This window comes from Condylura cristata, unplaced genomic scaffold (assembly GCF_000260355.1).
Source record: "Condylura cristata isolate star-nosed mole 26May11 unplaced genomic scaffold, ConCri1.0 scaffold00004, whole genome shotgun sequence".
NCBI classification, from domain to species: domain Eukaryota; kingdom Metazoa; phylum Chordata; class Mammalia; order Eulipotyphla; family Talpidae; genus Condylura; species Condylura cristata.
In genome coordinates, this window is record NW_004567105.1 from 36316313 (window position 1) to 36335105 (window position 18793).

At 47.1% G+C, this 18793-nt stretch overlaps 1 protein-coding gene across 1 annotated transcript in view; it reads left to right on the top strand.

Annotated features, from left to right (window-relative positions):
* The first annotated feature begins 554 nt into the window (after window positions 1-554).
* Window positions 555-18793, top strand: part of DENND5B (DENN/MADD domain containing 5B) — a 62189-nt gene continuing 43950 nt past the window's right edge. Inside the window, exons 1-4 of the mRNA XM_012735152.1 lie at window positions 555-612; window positions 3324-3433; window positions 10069-10729; window positions 17663-17850. Coding sequence (XP_012590606.1) covers window positions 3431-3433; window positions 10069-10729; window positions 17663-17850 — 852 coding nt within the window. The 5' untranslated portion in view covers window positions 555-612; window positions 3324-3430. The remainder of the gene's footprint in view (window positions 613-3323; window positions 3434-10068; window positions 10730-17662; window positions 17851-18793) is intronic.

An 18793-nucleotide genomic window follows, 5' to 3' on the forward strand; every position in this document is an offset into this window, starting at 1 on the left:
GCCCAGTGAGACTCTGCACACTGTACCCCCAAGCAGCCTCACCTCCCGTGTTCCTCCCAGGGAGTGGGCCCCTGGTACACCACCTTGGTCAGCAGCTGGGGGGCAGTGCTGGGCACTGCCATTCTGTTGCCTGTCCCGAGGTTGGGGTGTGATTTTTAAAGTTGGCCATTGATTCTTACTTACTGTCATATTTGATTCTATGTGACTGTGGCCACATTAGCTTTCTCCTGATATTTTTCCTCCAATTTGCTTAAAGAAAAAGAATGCCTGTGCTTTGTCCCATGTGAGTCACGGTTGAGATGTTTTAGCAGCAGTTCACTGATGCTAAAGTAGAATTACCTGTTCTCTTAGTTTCCTGATTCCTAATAGCTTAGAAACTACATCATGTTGGTGGTAAGCTACATTCCATTGATATTAATGTCGTTTGTTTAATTGCTTGCTTTAACTTTTATTCTCATTTTCCATTCTCCAAAGTCATTTTTTGCTTTTTTTGTTTGTTTTGGTTCTCTGTTCATAAAGCTTTTTTGTTTCTGTTACATCATGTAGTTTTGTACCAATGGCTAGAAGCAGATCGTCATGGCCACAGCCAAGATGCTGCCAATACGACTTCAGGTAAAAATATGAATAAACATAAAAGTGGAGGTGTCAGAAATCACGATTTCAATTTACTGCAAGCCAATCATAGGTTTTATTTTATTGATTTTTGTTTGGGCCAAAAAAAAAAATCAGGTTTTATTTTTGTATTTCTGTTCTCTCATCTGCATCTTAATTTCATAAAGACCTCATTTGCTTCAAATCTTGAAAAAAATTATCCGCTCGTCTTTAAGCTCTCTTGGCAGATATATCCTATTTTCTTAGGAGGAAAAGCTTACTTAATTGCAGCTTATATTGAATAGGAGGTTACTTGGCAGTATTGCTTGGAATCCAGTCAATATTTGGTGACGGTGAGAGATATTAATATTTGTACGAATTTATAATCCTTGCTCCTTTCAGAAAAAAAACATTTAAAAAGCTGAATTTTAAGTTAAACAAAGGATGCTTATGCATCGTTTCCATTTCCTAGGAATTCAGATTTGGGAATTGAGTCACTTCTCCTGCTAAGCCTACCTATAAATTCTAAGTCAGAGGCTTTTTAACTCTGGGGTCAAAAGGAGAAGAGTGGTAGGCTCACCCCCTGGCTCCCAGCTCCAGAAGGCACCACCAGTGTTCTTTGGTTGATACTACGGGTAACAACCCATCCACTCGTTTCTAAACCCTAACAGTGATACCAGAACTTCTAGATAGTTGCTTTTTCGCCTAATTTCCTTCAAAATAATATTTGCCAAGAGAGTGCTCTCTGTAGCGAGGTGAAGCGGCTGCTCCTTGCCCCTCTGGCAGCCTATGAGCAGGGTGGTAGCCCAGCATTTCTCTTGCGAGGCTTGTGCTGCTGCTCCTGGGCTTTGTTTTATGAAATTCTTTCTCTGTGGAGATGGTTTTCCTCCTCTCGCTGGTTGATTCTTGGTGCCTCAGGAGGGTAGGGGGCTCTTAGTCCACAGAAAAAAACACTCTGAAAATGCCTTTGTGGCCCCATCAGTGCCTGGAAATGGGCATGCTGGTTAGCCAGCTCAGGCAGCCTGGCTGAGAGGTAAGTGCACGGGTGGGTCCAGGCCAGGGTCTGTGCTCTGCCCTGCAGCAGTTCATGTTTTATTTCCTTTTGTGGAGGATAAAAGGCAGCAATCCTGGGGGTGGTGAAGGCAAGGCTCCCTTGAGGGCTGGGTGTTGTCTGAAAGTGTCTGCTGCTGTGCTAGAATGGGAATGAGGATGGGGTGTTTTTTTTGTTTGTTTTTTTTTTGGTTTTCTTTTTCCCTCTGAAGTGAAAGTAGCCTTTTTTTCTTTAATGAAGTGAGCAATTAAAAATTCTTAGTGACTACATGAGAATCTAGCATCAGCTCAGAGTTCACTTATGCCCCTTCCTGAAGCCAACCCTTCTGAACCCCAACTTTCCAGCACCTTCTCACAGGGGCAGCATCACACTCACCAGGGACTCGATGGTTCCATATCCTGGTCCTGCCACAAACACTGTGCGGATGTGGGGGGGGTGAGGAGGGCCAACATGCAGTGCCTACTGGAGCCGTGCTCTGGACGCCTCTGGATACGGGTCCATGGATCAGAAGACACAGAGGTCTTGTGATTGCGGAAGGAGTAAGGGGCCCTGAGGAGATGGGCTGTAGCCAGGGTCTTCATTTAGAAACAGTAGGTTGGTTGCCAAAGCAGAGCTATTTAAGTTATGTGCCTTTGTTTAAAAAAAAGCTCCTCCATCAAGATCTGAGAGTGTGACTTTTCCCTCCTTCTGTGATCTGCTAAGTTTTGCACCAAAAGGTGTCTCAATATCCAGCTTTTCATATTTTTACTGAAAATGGAAACTGAGTCTAACTAGATGGTATATCCACTTGCAGCTCTAACCTCTCCACAGGCAGCTCGTGTGTTGCACATAATCAGAACTTACGATACAGAAAAACCCAGGAGACACAGCGACACTGCTGCAGGGTCTTCTGACTCCTCAGTCTCACTGATTTGGCACTGAAAATTTGAGGTCCACCCACATTAAAATATTTTATGAAATTGAGGTATTTGGAGGTAACAGATCGCATGAGAATTGATGATTAATTATCAAGGAAAACAAGAACTGAGCTGACAGTGTTGACTTTTCTCGTGTATCTGGAATCATATGTAATCAAAGCAGTTTTTTCCTTTCTCCAGAATTTTAACAGGTAATGGATTCGGCACAAATGACTTACTTCTTGCTACACTAAGAGACGAGTGTGTTTCGTGTGTTCTAAACTAGACAACTCAATAGTGCTGTTTCCAGTTGTGTTGGGTCTTTAAAGTTTGAAGCCTGAAGATAGTCACACTTGTTAGAGACTTTTTGTGGAAAAAATTGTAAAATCACCTCTTTGAGGACTGCAGCCTGGGTCCAGGCACAAACTTTAAGGTTGTAAGATGTAAGATGAACTCAATGAAAGACATTTCTTTCATGAATTAAGTGTTTCTTTTATCACCACATGCTGAACCACATGCCGTGGTTGAGTCACAGCAGGACCGTTTTAGCCTCGTTCCCCCCTGAGCACCGGGGGTCTATCCAGGATCTTAGAACTCCAATTCTGACATTCAGGTGTGGGTCTCTTGTTAACAGTTCTTTCTTAGTTGTTCATCGAGAATTTTACAACTTAGACTCATTGTTAGAGGTAGAAATCAAACCTCAAGTTAAGACATCTGCAAAATAAAGCTATAACATCTATTTGAAAATATTCTAGATTTAATTAATTGTCAAGTATTTGTTATAGGTGAAAATTTTGACCAGAGTCCTTTGAGAAGAACATTCAAGTCCAAAGTTCTGGCCCACTACCCGCAGAGTGTGGAATGGAACCCTTTCGACCAAGACGCAGTGAGCATGGTACGTGCTTTTCTTGCCCCTCGGCCCCTTCTGCCGTCGTTTATTTTATGAAGGTGACAGTAGTTCCTGCATTTTGAATATCTACATTATTTAACTTTTTTCTTTTTTTTAGTAGATCTGGGGGTGTCAGCCAGAGATGTGGAGGCAGGGTAAGAGGATTCCCCAGAGACAGAGTGAGGAGCAGAATAGGTGGGTCCACTGAAATCTACTGCTGAGGGAAGCAGTGGGCAGGTCAGGAGAGGTCTGCTGTGTGCTGTGTGGGTTAGCTCCCTGGGCGGGGATTGAACCCAGGTAGTAGTGGTGGTAGTGCTGAAACTCAACCCCTAGACCACCGGGAAGGCCCCTATATTATTTCATTTAATTTAGTGCTTTGATAAACAGTTTTATAAGGTGGATTTTTTTTTTAAGATTTATTTATTTGTACATACAGAACAGGGGTACAAGCTAGAGGTGTAGGGGCGGCGAGAGGATTCACCAGAGACAGTGGGGAGCAGAACTGGCAGATTGTCAAAGTACACTGCTGAGGGGAGCAGCAGGAGGGTCAGGAGAGGTCTGCCACGCCATGTGGATCACCTCTGGGGCAGGTGAGGATCGAACTCATGCGGAAGCGGCTTTAGCTTCTCAGTGCTGTGCTTTAATCCGCTGCGCCACCAGGAAGGGCCTAAGGTGGGTATTATCCACCTCACTTTACAGATATAGAAAATGAAGCCCAGAGAGGTGAGGTAATATGCCCAAAGTCACCACAGCTACAGGGTTGGTGATTTTGCCCAACTATCAGAGGAACACGATAGTCTTGTAATAACTGCCACTAGATGCTTTGGTGAAAGTGATTTACTTTGTTTACCTGGGGAGGAAGATGAGAGGTTACTTTATCACCCAAGGAATGTCATATAATGCACCTGCAGCTTAAAAGACTCAAAGAATGAAGGTGGGAAGGAACTCTAGGGCATCATTTGGACATTAATAGGAATTTGTTTGTAAGGGATTTGAATTAATGTAGATAATCACTAGTGTTGATAAACCCCTTTGGAGATTCTTAGATACAGCATATCAATTTCAGACAATTTAGGACAGTTGAGCCTCCACACACTGTGACTGTCTCAGTCAGAGCCCAGTCACCCAGTGGAGAGATGACACAGGGCAAGGCAGAGTGGAAGTCCTTGTGTATGTGGAAATTAGGGCCCAAGGGCCCCATTAGGATGGATGTTGGGAGGGGCCCAGGTATTCCTTGCAGGCAGCACCCGCAAGGCCCGCCCAGTGTGCGCTGTCAACATATCCACACAGGTGACTCTGGGGAGGGTGCTGGGCCATGCTTTACAAGGTTAGGAAGCCTCTCAGGTTAACTCACTCTCACTCTCTGGCTCACTCTTCTCCGACCTGCACGTGGGCTCCCACCAAGAAAAGCTGTGTGACTTGGTTTGACCTGTACCCAAACCATGTGGGGTCACGATGGACCTTCTGGGGTATTTGACCCACTGTAAACCCTCCCTGCTGGGTGTGCTGCTGGGGGACAGTAGTGCTGCCCTTTCTGGAGGCAGAGCCAAGGTGCTTGGTACTCAGGTGGAGTCTATGCAGGGTACGGTTGTCTTCCTGTACTGGCTTCTGTGCCAGCATGATCTGAGACTCAGGGACACAAGACAGGCTCTGGTTAAAACAATCAGCCAACAACAGTGACAAAAAAATAAGTTACCTGCTGCTTACACCAGCAGCTTAATGGAAAGAGTAAAGAAAAGAGTGTCTAGGTGAGGCAGTGGGAAATGGGGACAAGAGTATAAATAGATCATAACACCGACTCTTAATCACAAGCTAGTTCAAGGTGTAAATTAGAATGATGCCCCAAACTAGCTTCTTGCTACAATGTGAATCTGCAGTCATACCACTTTTTGGGTGTTTACTGTGGCTTAATCATTTAAATGGACTAGCCCTGGGGCATCTGTGATAGCTCTCATCTGTATCTATAAATCATTCATCTCTAAAGCACTTATCGAATTCCTTGATCTGTCTTTGACATTTTCTTTACCCCTTGCAACTGATGTTATTCTTTTTAAGCAGTGGAAGTTTCCCTCTGAAGAGTAAATGTGCAGGTTTGTGTTTGGATGGTCAAGCAGCACACAGTACTATTGCTGCAAGTTGAAAAAAGTATTTGTCCACACGCCTCGAAAATCTCTGAAAAGCATCCCATTAAGCTCGGCTGCATTTGGGTCATAGATTTACTGCCGTTAATTTCCCCTTTGATTTATTAGTGCGTGCATTTGTAGAAGCTCTAATTTATCCCCACCTAAAGTTAGAAAGCTTTGTTCCTGCCTTGAGCAAAATCCCACTCCAGCAAGCCTTCGCCTCTGTAATATCCATCATCCCTCTAACAAGAGACAGAGCGCTTTGAACCAGGATCATTAATTCCACACAGAAATCAAGTACCCAACACAGTGGACTTTTTTAAATAAAAAAAGTCCCATGTGCCTGAGTGCAGTGCAGATACAACAAATAAATGTAAGTGACAGATGAAATTGTTTCTGAATTAATCACTTTTTATGTTTCTTTTGTTGCCAGTGCGGAGATTTTTTAATGAAAAAAAAAAAAAAAGGGCAAGTGCCATAAATCAGACAGAACAACGGAACAATCATATTCCCACCACCCAGTACTGACCTGCACCTATGCAGTGGCTTCAGGAAGTCACCTCTCCTCTTAAACTAAATAAAAGTTTGTGAGCGGAGCTGAAGCCCCCTGACTGCCCTCTTTTCAGACCTCCCCTAGTAACCATGACAGCTCAGAGAATGTCCCAGTAGGTAGACGTTGTTCTTAGGAATATAGCGAACCTTGTGAGGAAGGAAAGTGGCCAGTCCTGAGACACAGTCTACTTTGTATCCTGCCCTCAGTGAAATATGTGATGAAATGTTCCAGGTCATTAAAAGAGTAATAATTTATAAACTCATACGTTTACATGTAGGCTTTACTTTGATCACAAAGAAGAGTGGTGGAGTGCAGTGAGGAGTCACAGGTCAAGGGTCAAAGGTTGAATGTGGAAAAAAACCCTTGCAAGCATCAAAGAAAAAAAGGGCTGCTCTGTACTTTGTACAGAATTTGAAATGGCTGATCCTCAGTTAGACCCACAGGGTTGATGTCAGTGTGAAAATGAGCCCCCATTTTGACCCAGTTTAGTCCACATGGCACAATAAGATCTCAGGGGTGGGGCTCAGCCCCAGTCCGTTCCTTTACCATGCGACTAAATAGTGCCCAAGCAAACTCAGCCATCTATATCGCATTCCTGGAGCCCACCGATCCTAACTCGTGGTGGCCACCCACCTCGTGGCCTCTCTCTACCCTCCCCTAGCCCATGGACTCCCTTTCCTTCTGTTTCCACACCTCCCCCGAACCCCTGCCAGCCCGCGCACCTGGCTGCCTCCTGCTCCTTCACCCTCCAGAGGGCTCTTGCACGTCCCCTTCATCCCGCAGGTGCCTCCCACCACCCCTGCACCCCAACTCCCTCTAGCCTCCGGCACCCTGGGGCGCTGGGAGAACAGCTCCCAGCCAGGGCTTTGCACTTGGCAAGAGGCTGGCTGAATAGAGCGGGGTTTGTGCCGCTTGCAGCTCTCCCCTCCCACCGTCTACCCAGGTGTCACTTTCACTGAGCAGGTGATCCTCTGTCCTGGGACGTTTGGGCCACATCTTGGAACCGTTGCTTTGTGCATGTGTCTTTCCTGCTAGCCTGTGAGCCACCAAGAGTGAGGCATCGTGCACACATTTGTGCACGTACCTAGGTCAAATGTGATACAGGCCATAAAATCAGTGTCTGTTGGAGGGAGGAGGGGGGGAAGGAGCAAAAAAAGAAGAGCAGACGCCAGGGTTTTCAAGAGTTTTTTGTGTCTATTTCTCTTTTGTCTATGTGATAAGGAGAGCACCTAGGGCCCTAGAATATGTTTCCCTATAGAAAATGGGAAATGAGTCTTTTCTTTTTTAATAATGTAATAGTTTATTTTTTACATCATTTTGTGTCTTTTTCCATCTCAGTTGTAATCCCCATGAGCTTCCCATCACCAAATCACCCATGTGCGGTCACCATAGTCCAGTGCACTTCACACCCCCACCCCCGTTTTTGATCCCATTCCTCATTCTAGCCCCTTAAAATGTCTCTGGTATATAGTTGTTCATTATTATTATTTTCCCACCTTAGTCCTTTATACTCCTACTATGAGTGAAACCATCTGATGTTTTTTTTTTTCTTTTTTCTGGCTTATTTCACTAAGCATGATCCCTTCCAGTTCCATTCATGTTGCTGCAAAAGGCATGAGTTTATCTTTTTTGATTGCCGAGTAATATTCCACTGTGTATATGTACCACATCTTTTTAATCCATTCATCTACTTTTGGGCATTTGGGTTGATTCTATGTCTTTCCTACTGCAAATAAAGCAGCAATTTAAACATAGGTGTGTAGGTGTCTTTTTGAATCAGTGTTTTTGTCTTTTGGGTAGATCCCTAGGAGTGGATTGCTGGGTCATATGGAAGCTTCATTTTTAGCAGTTTGAAAAACCTCCAAACAATTTTCCATAGTGGTTGTACTAGTTTGCATTCCCACCAGCAGTGCAGTAGAGTTCCTTTTTCTCTACATCCTCACCAACATTTGTTGGGGAACATGAGTCTTTCAAGTTAGTAGTACACATACCTGGAAGATTGCAGAGAGATAAGGACATTTGGTCACTCAGACCCAAAAAGTAAGCTGGGGGTCAAGTTAGCCTGGCCTGTGACTCTCTGTGGGAGGGGAGGGCTGCGAAGGGGGGAATAGCTCCCTTAGAGGTGATGAGAGCTCGTTGAACATCATAGACAACAAGTTTTGATTTAGAGTTGTTTTCGTGAAAACAAACTGACAATCCATGTCTCATTTTCAAAGTCGAAAAGGCAATAAATAGCGTCTCCCAATTCACAGTTTCCAGATCAGAAGTCAAAGTCACTTTTTTTTTATTTTGTAGAGACAGCATTTAGAGATACTTACATCTGTCCTCTGAAGGCTGGAAAGCCATTCCTCACCTTGAGCACCACTCTTTGGCAGAGCTCTTCCTGTAAATGTTGGGATTTGTGTGCAAGAAAGCAACAAGGCCTTCAGAGAATATTTGGCAGCCATTCAAAATAGTTTGAACTGTAATCTTGTGGTTTATGATGTCAGAAAAATCTGTCCATTAAATTAAACTCCTTCGTGTTGACTTTGGAGGTCACGACGTGTCTGCGTTTCCTACTGGGTGTGAAGGAGAACTACAGGCTGAGTCAGAGACAACAGTCTTGTTCATTCATTCATTCAACAAATAGTTATGTGCCTTGCATTATGATAAGCATATCTGAGCTTAGCCTGGAGCAAGAATGATTCAAAACAGGCTTCCTGCAGTCTTGACCTACTATAGTGAATGTATTGGGTGACCTTCCTTCATCACAGCAGCATAAGCCCTCCCCAGGTTCTAGGAGATGAATAGACTGAACCTTTTCTTGAGTAGAACAACGGGTGTAAGCCAGAGGTGCAGGGGGTAGGGGGATTCTCCAGAGACAGAGTGGGCAGCAAAACAAGCAAATTTACTAAAGTACGCTATTGAGGGGAGCAGCTGATGAGACAGAAGAGGTCTGCTGTGCCATATGAGTCACCTCCCTGGCCAGGAATTGAACTCAGGCTGTAGTAGTGATAGAGCTGAGACTTAACCCCTAGGCTACCAGGGAGGCCCTAGATTGCACTTTTTGATGGGAGAATTGCAAGTTTCCAGAAGACAGTGTGAAACTAGAAATATCGTTGGAGCCATGTTTAGAAAATATGTCCAGGTCAGGGTTGGAACTTGAGAGTGTCCCAGGGAGACAGTTCCAACCAGAGGAGGCCAGGCCAGTGCACCTGAGCATAGGTCACCCAGGTGTTCTAAAGATTCCATCCTAATCTCCAGGGATTATCTGACCTGAACCGTCTTTGGCTCCTCAGCAACTTTGTTCCTAAATGTGACTCAGTCCTGGGCATTTCCCAAGACAGGAAAGGCGAGTCTGCTGGAAGTCATCAAGCATGCCTTGGTTCTGCCCTTCTGCTTCAGTAGGTCAAAAATCAATCTTCCCAATGTGAATTTTTCTAGCATGAAGTGTCATGTTCGAAATAGCAAAAATGATCCCCTTATTTTTGTTATTCTGTATGGAACTTTCTTCCACTTATCAAAGAAACCTGCACTTCCTTTCCTCTGAAAGCTCATCATCATTGCTCCCAAAATAGCCCTTCCACATTAAATATTTGTAAGGTGCCTTTGCACATCTTGTCTTAAAGTCATGGATGGAGCCAGTGCTGTCAACCCAGAAACCGGCCCTCTGATGGGTTCTTTGGTTTTGTGGGGGTATCTCAAGCCTTCTGGGATCAAGAGGAGCCTTCCCAGGCTCAGTCCAGCCTCCTGCGTGTGACACCGTGTGATACCCTGGCCCACCTGCCTGCCCCAGGCATTTTCCTCTTAGAAGCGAGGACCAGCGTAGCTCAGCTTTGAGGCTGCTTGCTGATCTCATGTGAAATCAAACTCCTTCTGAGTCCGGTGAGGTTGGTAGCAACACGACAACGTTGCTTCCTGTTCCTGGTTTGGGGTTCTCTGTGTGCTCATGCTTCTCCCCCTTCTTCTCTCCCCCCCCCCCACAGCTGTGCATGCCCAAAGGACTGTCCTTCCGAACTCAAGCAGACGAGAGGGAGCCTCAGTTCCACTCGTTCATCATCACCCGGGAGGACGGCTCCCGCACCTATGGCTTTGTGCTGACCTTCTTTGAGGAGGTGGCCAGCAAGCAGATATGCACGGCCATGCAGACGCTTTACCAGATGCACAATGCCGAGCAGCAGGGCAGCGCCTCGTCCTCCTGCAGCCTGGACTCTCTGGCCAGCAGCCTGGACGACGGAGATGCCATGTCCCTTCAGAAGCTCCAGCGCGACAACTCCTACGACATCACCAGGGACACCCTGTATGTGTCCAAGAGCATCTGCCTCATCACGCCGCTGCCCTTCATGCAGGCTTGCCGCAAGTTCCTCTCCCAGCTGCACCGCGCCGTAACCTCGCAGCAGCCCCCGCCCCTGCCTCTCGAGAGCTACATCCACAATGTCCTCTACGAGGTGCCGTTGCCACCTGCGGGCCGATCCCTTAAGTTCTACGGGGTGTATGAGCCCATCATCTGCCAGAGGCCGGGACCCGACGAGCTGCCACTGTCCGACTACCCGCTGCGGGAGGCGGTGGAGCTGCTGGGGCTGGAGAACCTGGTGCAGGTGTTCACCTGTGTGCTGCTGGAGATGCAGATCCTGCTCTATTCACAAGGTAGGTCTCCCCACCTACCTTGTGCTCAAGTCCCAGCATGTTCCAACCTGGGCTGGAACCCAGCAGGGGCCTGTCTCGTGGGGGCTAGGTGGGCCCAGGAAGTCTTCTGTCAGGGAGACAGAGTACACTGACCCCTGCTGTCTGTGCTGATCGGAGGGTCTCTCTAGTGGGAAGGGCCCCCTTCTCCTGATGAGACGTGATCCTCATAAAAGCAGTAAACTCCTTCTCCTGCAATAGAGCCCTGTTTCTACCAGGCACTCACAGACTCCTCACTCTGCTGGTCAGCTGAGGGTCACCTTCTGGCAGACTTCAGATGTGGTCAGTGGGCCTGGGGGTTGAAGAGGGTGACTGAGAGGAGGGTGTGTCAGGCCCTCTGTGCCACCTGTCACAGGGCTTCTGGTTATTTTCCGTCCCTGAAGGAAATTGCCTCCATGATAATTTTCAATCAGTTTTCCCATTTTAAGAGACCACTACAAGTTAGGTTTTCTTTTTGCATCTGGTAAGTGCTGAGCCTGGACCAGACACTGATTCCAACAGAAATGTGAGTTTGCAGAGGAAACAGCCACCCAGTCCAGAGTGGTGACTGCGAGGGCTGGAAGGTCAAAGGCCTGTGCCCTGAGGGAGGACTGGGGGTGGGGGGCATTTGCAGCTGCTGGAGGGACTCTAGGGGCTAGAGGGGCTGTCTCACTTCACTACTGTCCTTTTTTTCTTTTCTATTTTAAATGACGCGTGAGGCTGAGCCAAGCAGGCTGTATTTGTACTTCCCATCTTGTGTGTGTATTCACACTGCTCGTGTGTTGATAGCCCTTGGCAAGGCTGTTTGCTGTTGTTTCTGCTACAGACGTTCTTCAGCCACACGACGCAATGCCCCACGTCCAGGAGGTTCAGCTCCAGGGACCCCACCTAAACCCTCTCCTATCCTTTCTTTCCTTGGTGCCTGAGCGATTCCGTGTTCTTCCTTTTCTGGCTTCCCCGTTCTTCCTTTCCTGCTGCATTCCTGGGGGTCACATGGGACTGTGCTAGAGGGACGGTCTCCAGCTTCTGTCCTCCAGTAATTGGTTAGCCAGGAGGAGGAACTTAAAGTACTTGAATTGCTGGTGTCTTCAAGGTCATTCAGCAAAGTCTTGCCTGGAATACCTGGGCTGGAAAGCACTTTGCCTTGGGAAGTCCAGGGACTGGGCTCAGAGCTGGGCCCAAATTCCCCTACACTATGGCCCTGGGTCCTTCACTCATCCCTGGGTGTAAGCGGAGGTTTGTGTTCTTTATTCCCCCTCACTCCCTGATTGATTTTGAAGGTTAAATAAGAAAGACTACAGAATCCATCCGGCACAGTTAGAAGATGACTGATTTATCATTTAGCTGCTCTGTGCTCCCTGTAAGTCATCAGATCTTAAGTGATTGGTATGACTTTGTTAAACAGTCAAGGCATTTAGTTGTTTCGTGCCAGAGAGCCTAATGATTATTCTGTCATCCTGGAAGCCATGCTTTAGGCAGAACACTCCCACATCACAGCCCTCTTGCTCACCAGCTTTAAGGGCCTGAACCTCCAACCCTGCTCAGCACCCATCTTCCCGCTGTGTCAGCGTATCCCCACCACTGTTCTATGGGATCAGGAGGAAGTTAGCTAGTAAAAGTTATAAAGATCTGGCCCTCCCTGGTGGCGCAGTGGGTTAAAGCACTGCACTAAGAAACTAAAGCTACTACAACATGAGTTCGATTCCCGCCTGCCCAGGAGGTGACCACATGGCGTGGCAGACCTTTCCTGACCTGCCCGCTGCTCCTCTCAGCAGTGTACTTCGTTGATCTGCCTGTTCTGCTCCCCACTCTGTCTGTGGTGAATCCTCTCACCACCCCTGCACCTCTGGCCTGTACCCCAGTTCTGTATGCATAAATAAATAAATCTTTAAAAAAAAAGTTATAAAGATCTACCTATTTGATTTCAGTTGCAAGTGAGCATTTTTTTTTTAACCAAATGAGTATTTTGGAGTCACTTGGTCTTATGCCAAGAAAAAAAGAATGTGTCCTGAATTATAGAAATATATACATGTAAATACAAACATGTATGTGTGAAGACTGGATACAAAATTAAAAGACACATGAAGTAATTTTATAAACATTCACTGAAATCGTTCTTTGTTAAAACTGTAGTGTAAAATGTCTGGTAGGGATTTGTTTGTTTATTTTTGCCTCTGCTTCCCCCGCCCCCCAATTTATTCCTCTCAACATTGGGTTGGTGCTCTCAGGTATATTTGATCTACAAAGACACTGAAGTTCAAGGAAGCTAACTACCTGCCCAAGGTCACACAGCTGCAGGTAACAGTGGAGCTAAACTTGGGGCTGGAGACTCCCCAAAGAGGTGTGGCCATGGGTTCATGGACTGGCATCCTCCTTGGCCTTCCTTCCTCTGTCTTCCGTTTATGTCTAAGTCTCTAGCTTGTGCCACATGCCTATTACAAAGGTAGAAGGTAAAAGATATCTTGACACCTTGCCCAGTGAGACGAGTTAGTTGAGAGCCGTTACATGCGACGTGTGCCCTGGTGCCTGCCCCCATCCTTCCCGACTGTGTCATGGGGGATTTCATGACCTCTGAGACTTTATTTCCATTGATAAGCCGTACCCTAACATTTAAAGATGTTCCCACAAAAAACCCAAAGGCAATGGGATTCAGTGATGAGACATCCTCACCACAGAACTGGGATGGGTCCAGAGCCTGTTCACCAGACCTGGTCTCTTCTTAGGGGTGCCCACACACCCCAGTCACTTACAGTGGTGACAGGCTAGTATTTTATGAAGAGAATAGCCAGCAGGTAAAGGTTCTAGGGCCCCAGAGGCCAGGAAAGAGCACAGCCTGGAACTGCTCAGAGCAAGACAGTGGGAGCTTGAAGTCTAGTCATCTTCTCAGAGGAGTCAACGAAGAGTAAAGACGGAGTGAACCCCAGTGTCTAACTCTTTTCTCCCCTAAGTCAAGTCTCGGTCTGAGTCAGGTCTTGCACTTTCCCCTCAACCTCATTTGGGCACTGCCCAAGTACTCCCAGGATGCCTCTCCCTGCCACCCTTTCTGAACTGTGCCTAAATTAACCTCATCAATAAGTGGAGGCTTCTTGAGCTTCTCCTGAGAAAGTTGCAATCCCAAATTGCTGGGCTCACTCACGTTCCCCAGGACACTGTCCTGGGCAGTGCAGGGTCATCAACTGTTACATAGCTGTGCCTGCACATACCATTGGTGGCCCACCCAGCAGCTTCTGCCACACCTCAGTGCATGAGGCACACGTCTCACCTCCCGCTACAGACATTACCCCCACACCTCACAGAGTCTACCTTACCACACAACACACCCCAGTCTCGCAAGTCAGAATTCACAGGGCTGGGGGAAGGATGTGCTGAGCGAACTCTACGGATACAGGTTTTGTGAACTCCACGCGGGAACTACAAATCCCAGCATCACCAAAGGTGAAGCAGTCAGGATCTAAAACCAGACATGTGGGCTTTGGGGGTCTCCGGGCCTTTGGTTCGTGGCTGGTCTCATGGTTTTTCACCAGCTTTCAGTGAGCTATTGGAGTTCCAGTTCAGTGGAACTGGTAGAACGCATTAACCAACGTCTCTTCTCTCTCCCCTTTTCTTGTAAATAAACCCATTATTAACCTTTTTGTACGGGCCTGCAGTTGAATCTTGTAAGTCCCTTTAAGTATACGGGTGAGGACCCACAGTCAGGCAACCCAATTCGCATTGGGTTACCCTGTCACACCTCCTTGCTGATAGGGCACACCTCACAGATCCATGGTTGCACAACTCTACACACTTAACTGCACACCACAGCCTCACAGCTGCCTCACTGCACACCCCACTGCAGCTGCACTGCATGCCCTGCTCCAAACTCACTGCAAGCCCAAGGTACACCCCACTGCAACCTCTCTGCACACAGCAGCCTCACTGTGTACTGCACACCTTTCTGCTTCCTGCCCACCTCATTGCACACGGCATGCCTGACACCTCACACAGCCTCCCTCACAGTGCACACCTCACACTTCACACCAGGTACCCGCACAGCGCACCAGCGAGAGACGCCCCTCTGTGGTGTGTGCCTCTATGCCCTGCCCTGCAGTGTAGTCATTGTTCCCTGTGAGCTACCTCTTACTTGTTGGGGCAGTACATGACCAACAGGACACTGCTGTACCCAGCTGTCCAGCCTTTTCATGTGTCAGTAGGGCTGAGGGAGAAAGGAAGTCAGGCAGCCCCTGGTGGACAGGAGAGATGGCCTTATGGCTGGGGTCAGAGCTCATGCACACCCTCCTCCAACGTTACAGGACATAGTGGATTCAGCCCCTGCCCCCAGGGTCACCGTGCGGTGTCCCCTCACACTTAGGCAGTAACTGCTGCTTCCTTTCCTGCCAGGCAGCCACATCCCTGCTGCAGTGGGGCCAGTGTCCTGATGCTGTCATGCAGAACAGCTCCCCGGTTCCTAGCATGTCAAGTCCTACCCTAGGTCTCATCCTGGTGGTGCTTTCCCCTCCCACATGGACACAGACGCCCACCTTGCTCAAAAAAGCTGGCTTGTTTGTGACTGAAGCATTGGCAGAATGAATGATGACTGGGTGTTTCTTCACCAGGTGACTCTGCTCACTGCTTTTCCTAATAAAACTCTGTTAAGTAAGGTTTTCCTTTAAATTATTTAAGGATTACTAAATAGGTTCTTTTCTCCCATTTCATGTTGGAAGATGTAATTTTGTTTTACAGTCTAGAGCTTAGTGTTTTCTTAAGGGGCTGGCTAAGTCAGGAGCATTTTAAAGGGAGTGATTGTTTTAGAAACCCAATCTTATACAACAGTACCCAGAAAAATGAGGAATTTTATTCTTGTAACTATAAAACTCTATAGAAGCCCATAATAAAACAAATACCAGTTTTTAAAAGTTCATAAATACAGACAACACCAGTGAAAGTGTTTTTTGTGATAACTTGTCTACATACGACATAATGCACGTTTGAAATAGTCAATGTTAGAAAAGAGAGGAGACCAAGAGAATCAGACTGAAGTGGGCTTTATTGAAACTCCATGAGGTGATGAATCTCTGCAGGCCAAGAGTTGTGCCCCAAAATGGGCATGTGGGTCTCTATAAGGTCAGGCTACTGCTGCAATTTTTTGGCACTTAAGGTTGGAGGGTAGCAGGGTCAGAGAGTGGAGGATGGGTGAAGGGTAGTGGGGTCCCTCCTGCAGGGAGGGGCTGCTGAAATTCCTTATGCTGGGGGCAGTTTTGCCAGCTTTATCTGATTTCGCATATCTCAGATTCCCTGATGCCTGGTTATGGGGTGGGGGGAGGCTTGCAAGTGGCCCCTTAGTGTTCTCTTCAGTCAGGTCATAAAATATTTAAATAGAGTTGCATTTTATTTTCTCTGAATTTTCCATGTGCCTCCTTCTCTAACTCTAGGAGTGACTGTGGATACATATCCTGCTGCCATGACCTTGCAATTTCATGTCAATTCCAGAAAGCTCTGGAAGCTTCCCCCAGAGTCTTTCCCACGCTGGAGATCCTGGGAAAGCTGCCTTAGACGGCGCAATTGAGACTGTCATTTCATAGGAGAGGACAAAGGTTAAAATGCAATCTTTGTGGGTCTCCCTGATGGCACATGGTTTAAGTCTCAGTGCTATAAGACGATTACCAGGTACTATGACCTGAGTTCGATTCCCAGCCAGGGAGCTGACCCACATGGTGCAAAGGACCTCTCCTGCCTTGCTCACTGTTCCTCTCAACAATGTATCTCAGTAGCTTCTCCTGCTCTGCTTCCCAGTTTGTCTCTAAGGAATCCTCTCATCCCTACACCTCAGTTCTTGTATGCATAAATAAATAAGAACAAATCTTTTTAAAAATGCAGTCTTTGTCTCTAAAGGATAGTTCTGATCTCTGTACAATCTACTGAGGCATAGTTAGAATGAGTCACTTGGTAAAAATTTTCTGTGTAATGAGATGGCTTAGTAAGTGAATACTTGAATTTTCTTTATAATCTACCTAAACACGCACACAACTAACTGGATATGTGAGTATCCAGGAAATAGGATTTTTTGGAGTGAATCATTTTTTTCTCTGGATTGTCACCATTTTCTCCTACTGAGAAGGAATCTCATGGGGACAAAATCAAATCTGATCCTACTAATGCACTCATTTATTCAAAGTTATGTTTGAGTACTTACTATGTCTGGGACTATACTAAACTACTGAGATTAGAAAAATTAAAAAGACCCCAATCCTTGGTTGAATGAATGCCACAGAAGAGAATTCTAGGGACATTCCCCTGGATTTGGTCTGTTTCGTCATTACCTGCTCCGCTTGCCTTCCTGCTCCTGCCTCTCTCTTTGGTCTGGCTCTGCTTAGTAAAAGCAAAGCATCCATCAAGCCAAGTCCTCACAGCTGTGAGCCAGCCCCCTCCTCTGGGCAAACAAGATGAAGCCTTAGTGGGCTTCAGAAGGAGAACGCACCACAGCAGGTGCTTGAGTGCCTCCTACTGCAGCACAGACCCAGCCCTCATGCCTCCACAGACCTGGGGCTCAGGTCAGCTGCCTGAGGTGGAAGGCCCTTATATCCCACAGCTCCATTTTCCACCTCACACTTGTGGGGTGAGGGGGTATCAGGTAACCTCCATGAGCACCCCCTTCACAGATAACTTCTATGTGCTACGGCCAGCACTTTCTCTGGCTTCAGCTGATGTGTGCGTGTGTGTGTGTGCGTGCATGCCAATGTCTGTGTGTCTGTGTGTGTCTCCACCTCCCCCAAGCCCTCACTAATCCTTAATCCTCATTAAGGATCCCTTAATGGGTTAGCACCCACCCACCCATTTTCTGCAGGATCGTTAATGTGCCATTGGCTAGCACAGAGCCTCTTCTGGATGCCGCATTTGCCAGTGGGGCACAGTGATGTGTGTTCATGGCCCTTGTCCCCACAGATTACCAGCGCCTGATGACTGTGGCCGAAGGTGTCACTGCGCTCCTGTTCCCTTTCCAGTGGCAACACGTCTATGTGCCCATCCTCCCCGCCTCCCTGCTGCATTTCCTCGATGCTCCAGTCCCCTACCTGATGGGTCTTCAGTCAAAAGAAGGAACTGACCGCTCCAAACTGGAACTTCCTCAGGAGGTAAGGCTGGGCGCAGCCTTTAAGGCTGCCGCTGTGGCTGAGGCTCCAGGTTCCTGGAGGGCAGTGGGGTGGCATTGGGGTCGGGGGGGTGGATACTGGGAAGTGGTCATTAATTAAACCTGGCTCAAAACAGGACTGTGGGGCCACCCTGGTGTCCTAGGAGTTAGTCTCAGCACTGTCACCTCTGAGGCTGGAGCTTGATCCCCAGCCAGGGAAATAATACACATGGCACAGCAGACTTCTCCTGGCCTGCCTGCTGCTGCCCTCAGCAGTAGATTCAGTCGATCTGCCTGATCTACCACTCTGTCTCTCGTGAAGCCTCTCACCCTCCCCCAGCACCTCTGGCCTATACCCCAGTTCTTCTATGCAAAATAAATAAAATTAAAAACAAACAGGACCATGGCCAGTTTTCACAGCTTTAAATTTGTGAAAAGGGAGCAAGTAGCATTATCTAATTGCTTTGTCATCCTGGTACCACTTCATTCCTCTGCTCACATTCATGTCACGTATGTCAGGCAGCCCAGGTTAAAACAGCCTTTAAAATCACTGTGTTGATTGTGTTGACTTTGATTCTTGACATCCATTCAATGAAAAAATAGCATCTTTCAGCCCTCCAGAGAAAACCAAAGTATCACATCCTTTAGAGTTATTTATTTCCAAACCTACAGCCTTTTCTAGAGGTCAGCTGGGCAAGATGGTTGAGTTAAAAATTTTAGGGTCCCTTAAGGTCGGGCTGCTTGCTGTGTGTTGGATTTTTAGGTGATGCTTAGAAGAAATAGGAAGTCTTCAGAGCCTTTTTGCCTCTCAATTTCACTTAATGGTACACAGAACTGGGTTGGAAAGCTTCAGAAAGGAAGTATTGATGGACATGTCTTGGCCCATTAAAACACATAAAATGGGGCCCTCCCTGGTGGCCCGGTGGGTTAAAGCACTGCACTGAGAA